This window comes from Magnolia sinica, chromosome 10 (genome assembly GCF_029962835.1).
Source record: "Magnolia sinica isolate HGM2019 chromosome 10, MsV1, whole genome shotgun sequence".
NCBI lineage: Eukaryota > Viridiplantae > Streptophyta > Magnoliopsida > Magnoliales > Magnoliaceae > Magnolia > Magnolia sinica.
The window spans coordinates 12529501-12537453 of NC_080582.1; the positions used below are offsets into that span (position 1 = coordinate 12529501).

Here is a 7953-nt window from a genome sequence, read left to right on the forward strand (position 1 = left end):
ATTTCATACCATGCCTTTATACCATAATGTAACCGTACACATAAAATTAAAGCCCTTGAGTCATCGTAAAACTGACTCAATAGACAGATCAACCTTAAATAATAAAATCTAGGGCCACCTGATTTTTGATATGCCTCAAATTCGGACTCAACTCCTTAAATTCGATAGGTAAACGAATGGACGGTGTAGATCTGTCACTCGAGCAGCACAGTGGGCCCACAGAGCTTATGCGTGTGCACCACAGTGGTGCTATCGCCGTGCACCAAATCTGGGAGGTCGGTCAGCGTACGCTGACCCGACTCCGGCTCAAAATCCGGATGCCCTGTTTTTCATCGCCGCACGCAACGGACGGGCCCTATCCGTTTTGGGAGGTGCTGTGGGCCACCATCATGGGCCACTTGGTTAATCCAGACCGTTCATCTTGTAGATGAGCTCGGAACCGTCAGAATCATGCTGACCAAGTGCGCCTATGTACGCACATGTGCCTGCATCAACAGCCCTTTCTGCTGCGTTCAATCCACCGCAGCATGTTTAATTCCGTGAGGCCGCGCCAAATGCAAGTCGAAGTGGCCTATCCCAGACCGGAATTCCATCACGCAGCTGGTGGAAGGCATGGATTTCGTAAACACCAGGGAGTACGGGCCCCACAGACCCCACCGCAGCCTTCCTTACGCACAAGAATGTGCATCCGAGCCTCCCGCTGCGCAGGAGTGGAAGTTGTCTCCGAACGAGACTCTGCTAGAGATTGAGCACTCAACCTATAAGAGGGGGCGTGCTGTCTAGCGGAGGAAGAAGAAGAAACGAAAGCAAGAGAGAGAGGAGAAATCGAGAGAAGATTTTGGAGGAGGGAGAGAGTCTGGTTCGACTCTCTGTATCAACCTGAGCGGCCGACTCCAGAGCCATCTGTCGGACGCTACTGAGAGGAATAAAGAGCAAAGAAGGAAAGAAAGAAAGAAAAGAGAAAGAAAAGCAAGGAAAGAGAAACAGCAAGAGAGAGAGGGAAAGGAAGAAACAGGAGGGGAATCGGGGTCCGCAAGATCCATCAGAAGAAGGGGATTTACCTTCTTCCCAACCGAATTCGGAGATTGCTGAAGTCATCCCGAATCTGAAGAAGCAGACAGGTTCCCGGCTCCCTTCCATTCTTCTTCCTTTGCTGATTTTCTTCTTCTTTTTTTCTTGTTTCTAAAATGGTAATACGTGTGAAAGGCTTACCGAGTCAAAACCGAGTCGACTCGGTGGGTCAGCATGTCTGATGGCATGATCAGAATCGGAATTCAAACACGAGGCATTCCCTTAAACAATGCTATGGAAATCTAATTTATACCTAACCATGTATACTAGGTCGAGGATAAATCCATAAAGTGTGATCGGACGTTTAAGTAGGGATTAGAGGAGCTAGCAGACAATCGAAGGTGAGGGTTTCATCCTTTGAGCTTACATTAATTTAAGCTATTAAATTCACCCTGGTTTTATACATAACTTTATGGATTTGATCTCACCTTCACACGTATTTAATCTAGCCTTTTTCGTATTTTACATGTTGTTATATGTTTCACCATCAATTATTAGCCTCTTTAGTGCCTTTCACAAAATGAATTAATGTGGATTATTCTATACTTCATGTTTACATGTCCTCTGGGAATTATCCTCTCAAGTAATTTATGTTATATTAATTGGCCCTTTTTGGGATTATGACATGAGGTCAACCACAAGAGAATTTCTCTGCATTTATGCGAGGCTATGGATGCAAGCCTTGCCCTGCCTCATCAATTATTGAGTTGGCTCTGCCACTCATCTCTATATTTGAGATGACTCTGCCACTCCTCTTTATATATGAGTTGACCACTGTCACTCTTCTCTCATTTTATTGGCCTTGTGCCGTCTATCTTTACGGCACGGGCATGTGTCCTGTTATTCTAAAACCTTTATAATTCAGTTGATATTCTTCATGATTCAAATTCAGTTATATGTTTATAATTCAGTTTATCTCTGTAAGTGCAAGTGATGTAAGGTATCATGACTAGTGATTCGTCTATCTTATCATAGACGTAATGCATTACGGGTAGCGGCCCTCTCGGTCGGCACGTAATTCCGTGGGTTGGCTAGCTTAGTGCACAAATCGATGTATGTAAATCGGTATATGTGTTACATCAACTTTTAGGGATTGGATGTCGCAAATAGTCGCTCCATGAACATATCGTGTTACGTAAATCTCCCAACCGCGTGTTGTGTTGCCTTAAGACGTTCGCATAAATCCACGGTAGTGTTGGCCATGCCGGCGAATATCCGTAGTTATGGGATGCGGGTCGAGCCGGTTATCTAAAAATCGTATTCCACATTACAATGGTCACTACGTATGATGAGCCCCACATACTTTGCTAATCAGACCCTTACTTTATTTTTATGAGTACTTTTGAATTATTGTTAATCTTGAAGGATGACCATCACTATGAGTAGGGCGTTGACCCTCTTCCAACCGTATAGATAATGCAGGTGACGAATAGATGGAAGAACCTAAGGATCACCAACTTGAGGAAGAACACGACGAATAAAGTAGATGATAGGAATTTAGTTTTACTTGCGTTTCTGCTATTCATGGAATTTATGTTGTGCTCCTAGTATGAGAGCCTTTGATAATTTGATTATTTTCTTTTGGGATAAGGAAGACAGTTAATATCATTCTTATGGCTGGTTTCCATCTAAAGTGTATTTGAATGTGATGTCGATAAGAGAAAATCTCAGGGCAAGTCCTTCGGACATTCTCACTTTACAATATTAACACCTGGTTTCCTCGGGCACGAGTACATACTCTGGTCGTGAAAATTCGGGATGTTACACTTGGTATCAGAGCCCAAGAATGAGATTAACTGGGCCTAAGGGGATAAACCGTCATAAGATGACTAAGAAAGGATCGTGAATTAAACGCATACATGGAAATTCAATCCGCAAAGGAATTATGTAGCTACGGTAGCAAAAAAAAAAAAAAAACTCACATCTAGGTTCCCCATAAGAAAGATGAGCAATTTAGCAACTTTAGACCCTAGGACCCCTATAACAAATCTAGGGAATCGCAAATAAAACTGACCTAGACTAAGGGGCACCCTGAGATAGAGACACGACTAAGCAAGACATATTCTGAGTGCCTTAAGGGACTCTTGGACAATGTTCACAACTCTAACATATTTTTCCATCCACAGGAGAGATGGCGCCTAAGAAGAAGACTACCTGATCAAACTCCCTGCCCCCAACACAGGGAGACATCCCTCAGGAAGCAGCCATGGGGGAGTCCATGCCCTCGCTGTCAGCAACCCACCGAGGGGCCACGCTCCCAGGGCCACCCCTAGGGCAGGTACCACCAGATGCCCAAGCATGGGCACCATTCTACTCCATCCTGGGTCGGATAGAGACGTTTATGGAAAGGACCCAGCGGGCCATGGACAGACTACAGCAACAAGCTGACAACAACTCCCCAAGAGCCGCAACATCTCTGCCTTCGTCTACTCACGCCCCTGCATCAACCCCCCCTCGCACGGAGCGGCACGACGAAACCTTCATGTTAGAAAAATTCTTAAAGTTAAGGCCCCCAGCGTTCTCAGGTACAACAAACCCAGAGACGGCCGAACACTGGGTAAAGCAGACCAAGAGAATACTAAGGACCATGGGATGCCCGGACCACCTCAAAGTCTCTTTAGCTACATTCAAGTTCGAAGGAGAGGCAGTCAATTGGTGGGAGACAATAAAAAGGGCAATCCCGGAGGGCCGTGCCTGGCACTGGGAAGACTTCGAGAGGAGGTTCTTCGAGAAGTACTTTCCAAGATCGTACCGAGACGAAAAGATGTCTGAATTCCTGAAGCTCACTCAAGGCGAGATGACTATCGCGCAATATGAGTCTAGATTCACTGAGTTATCGCGCTATGCGCCGAAATTAGTCGAAGATGAAGACTTCAAAATCAAGCGATTTAAAGATGGTCTTCGACCCTCGATCCACTCCAAGATATGCTGCCTAAATCTGAAAAGCTATGCCAACGCGATCGACAAGGCAACTCGAGCCGAAAATGACGACGATCGTAGGTCACGGGCCAGGTTACAACAACATGAGGCCGGGAAGAGACTCAGAACAAACCCTATGATGCCACCAATATCGAACAAAAGACCGAGGATTGTCTTGCAACAAGCAGGAACCCTCGAAGACAAGAGGCCGCGAGATAGTTGCCCGGGGTGCGGCTACTGCCAGAAGTTGGGTCACGATATGAAGAACTGCTACAAGAAAATGAGGGACGAAGGACGTCCTGTTCCATCACAGAAGCAACCGTTTGGGCCAAGCGCGCCTCAAAAATCCCAAGGGCGCCTGTACGCCATGAGGTCACCGGAAGACGCAGACACTACCTCAGGACTAATAGAAGGTACGACTACTATCCGAGACACCCCCGTTGTACTTTTGTTTGATTGCGGAGCTACCATGTCTTTTATCTCAAGTTCGATTGTAGAACGGTTAAATTTGGAATTAAAGCGCACAAAGGAGACAATCACTGTGGCGTCACCTTTAGGGAAGGTGGTGGAATTAAACAAATATTGCGAGGGCTGCCCCATCACTATCGCAGGCCTCGTAATACCTGTTAACCTAGTGATAATAAACATGAAATGCTTCGACGTGATCCTTGGGACGGACTAGATGGACGAAACTAGGGCAACCATAGAGATTAGGGCTAAAAGGATCACCTTCACCGCAGCAGGGTGATCCCCCATCACAATACAAGGAAGAAAGAGGGAGGAACCCTTAAAACGAATAATGAGCTTGGAAGAAGTATTCGTGGAACAAATTCCAGTGGTCAAAGAATTCACCAGGGTATTCCAGGAGATACCTGGACTGCCACCCAGGAGGGAGGTGGACTTCGGTATCGACCTAATGCCTGGAACCGCCCCAATTGCCCTAGCCGCCTTTCGTATGGCACCGGTCGAATTGGCAGAACTTAAGAAGCAGTTAGAGGAGCTCTTGAATCAGGGGTTTATTCGACCAAGTGTTTCTCCTTGGGGCGCACCAGTGCTATTCGTCAAGAAGAAAGACGGAACCCTAAGATTGTGCATTGACTATCGTCGCCTAAATCAAGCAACAGTGAAGAACAAGTATCCTCTCCCCCGTATCGACGACCTATTCGACCAACTAAAGGGAGCACAAATCTTTCCAAAGATTGATCTGAGATCGGGGTACCATCAATTGAGAATTAAGGACGAGGATATACCTAAGACCGCATTTAGAACAAGGTACGGACATTTCGAATTTCTGGTAATGCCCTTCGGTCTCACGAATGCCCCGGCCGTTTTTATGGATCTCATGAACCGTATCTTCAGACCGTTCCTCGACCAATTCGTCATAGTCTTCATCGATGACATCTTAATCTACTCCCGAAGCAAAGAAGAACACGAGGTTCACTTACGAAAGGTCCTGAACTTGCTGAAGGAAAATCAACTATACGCTAAACTCTCGAAATGTGAGTTCTGGAAGGAAGAAGTCAGGTTCCTAGGACACGTGGTGAATCGTCAAGGCGTCGCAGTAGACCCGGCCAAGGTGGAGGCTGTCCTCCAATGGGCCAGACCGGATACCGTCACTGAGATTAGAAGTTTTCTGGGGTTAGCAAGGTACTATCGGCGATTCATCAAGGAGTTTTCCAAAATAGCCCGGCCACTAACCAATCTAACGAAGAAAAATGTACGGTTCCAATGGGATGGGAAAGCTGAAGAAGCCTTCCAAGAACTCAAGAAAAGGCTAACTTCCTCCCCTATACTCACCCTACCCGAGGAAGGGGTAGAATTTACGGTATATACGGACGCCTCCCTTGAAGGCTTGGGATGTGTGCTTATGCAGAACAATAAGGTGATCGCATATGCGTCCAGACAGTTGAAAGTACACGAACAAAATTACCCAACACATGACCTGGAACTAGCGGCCATGGTGTTTGCTCTCAAAATGTGGAGACATTATTTATATGGGGAACAATTTAAGCTTAACACAGACCATAAGAGCCTTAAGTACTTGTTCGACCAAAAGGACTTAAATATGCGACAGCACCGATGGATGGAAACACTGAAGGACTACAAGTTTGAAATACAATATCACCCAGGGAAGGCAAACGTAGTGGCTGACGCACTCAGTCGCAGGAAATCTCACATTTCGGCAGCCTCAATTGCACTCGAAGAATGGGAAATGCTGAAATTCATAAAAGACTTTAATATCCAGCTAGACCTAGGAGAAGGGAACGTACTGCTCGGAAATCTATCCGTGGAACCCTCACTGCTTCGTCAAATCATTGAAGCGCAGAGACAGGACGACGAGCTACAGGAGCGTTATTTGAAAGCAATAGAGAACTGGGATTCACGATGGCGCGTGGGTTCGGATGGTGGACTTAGATGTCGGGATAGGTTATGCGTACCCAACAAGCCAGAAATAAGATTAGCTGTATTGGACGAAGCCCATCGATCCAGATTAACCATCCATCCTGGGAGCACCAAGATGTACCAAGACGTAAAACGTCATTATTGGTGGAATAATATGAAACGAGAAATCGCCGCTTATGTGGCTAAATGCCTCACTTGCCAACAGGTAAAGGCCGAACATCAAAAACCAGCAGGGCTGTTACAACCGCTCGAGATACCCTTATGGAAATGGGACTCTATATCAATGGACTTCATAGTAGGACTCCCAAAAACAAGAAGAAGCCACGACTCAATATGGGTAATAGTAGACCGACTGACTAAGTCAGCTCACTTTATACCCATGAAAATCACTGCCTCCATGAACGAATTGGCAGAATTGTACATCAAAAATGTGGTACGACTTCACGGAATTCCATCTACGATCATATCAGACAGGGACTCCCGTTTCACCTCAAATCTCTGGACGAAGCTACAAACAGTACTAGGGACTTCCCTGAATCATAGTACCACTTTCCACCCCCAGTCGGATGGACAAACAGAGAGAGTAAATCAAGTACTCGAGGACATGTTAAGAACATGTATTTTAGACTTCAAGGGCAGCTGGGATGACTATCTTCACCTCGCTGAATTCGCTTACAACAACAGCTTCCAAGCAAGTATTGGCATGGCCCCATTCGAGGCCCTATACGGGCGACCTTGTCGCACCCCACACTGTTGGGCCGAAATAGGAGAGAAGAGCACACTAGGGCCCGAAATTGTTCAGATTACTTCTGAGAAAATCGATTTGATAAGGAAACGGTTACAAGCGGCACAAAACAGACAGAAAAGTTACGCGGACATTCGACGACGTAATCTCGAATTCTTCGAAGGGGACAAGGTATTCCTCAAAGTCTCTCCTATGAAGGGCATGATGCGATTCGGGAAAAAGGGCAAACTAGCACCCAGGTACATCGGCCCGTTCGAGATATTAGAAAGAGTGGGAGAGGTAGCTTACCGTATTGCACTACCCCCACAGCTGGCCAGTGTTCATAATGTCTTTCATATCTCCATGCTAAGGAAGTATAAACCGGACGCCTCTCACATTATCAACTGGGAACAAATAGAACTGAGGGATAACGCCACCTATGTAGAAGAACCCATACAGATCCTCGATCGCAGGGACCAAATTCTTCGAACCAAAGTTATTCCTTTGGTCAAGGTTCTATGGTCACATCACAACCAAGAAGAAGCAACTTGGGAGCGCGAGGAAGAAATGAAGGAAAAGCACCCCAGCCTCTTCTATAAAGACTAGTGCAGGAGGTAAGATTAAATTGCATTTTTCTTGTTCATCCGTTAAGAAGGGTAGATAGTAATAGTTTCAATACTTTCTTATAATCATCATAGAGAGGTATATACACTAATTAAAGAGTATAGGGCAAAGTATTATAGAACAACCTAGACCTTATTCCCCGACAAGAAGTAAAGGATTTCGAGGACTTAATTTTCTTTAAGAGGGGTAGATTGTAACGCCCCAAACTTTTC

General features: G+C 45.7%; 1 protein-coding gene across 1 annotated transcript; it reads left to right on the top strand.

The window, feature by feature from the left end:
• Window positions 1–3277: 3277 nt before the first annotated feature.
• LOC131217349 (uncharacterized) lies at window positions 3278–4672 on the top strand. The gene has a single exon (XM_058212262.1). The coding sequence runs from the start codon at window positions 3278–3280 to the stop codon at window positions 4670–4672; it is 1395 nt and encodes a 464-aa protein (XP_058068245.1).
• Window positions 4673–7953: the final 3281 nt, after the last annotated feature.

Excerpts from the sequence above, each read along its gene's own strand:
- LOC131217349 (XM_058212262.1), top strand. The coding sequence starts at position 3,278 with ATGGGGGAGTCCATGCCCTCGCTGTCAGCAACCCACCGAGGGGCCACG.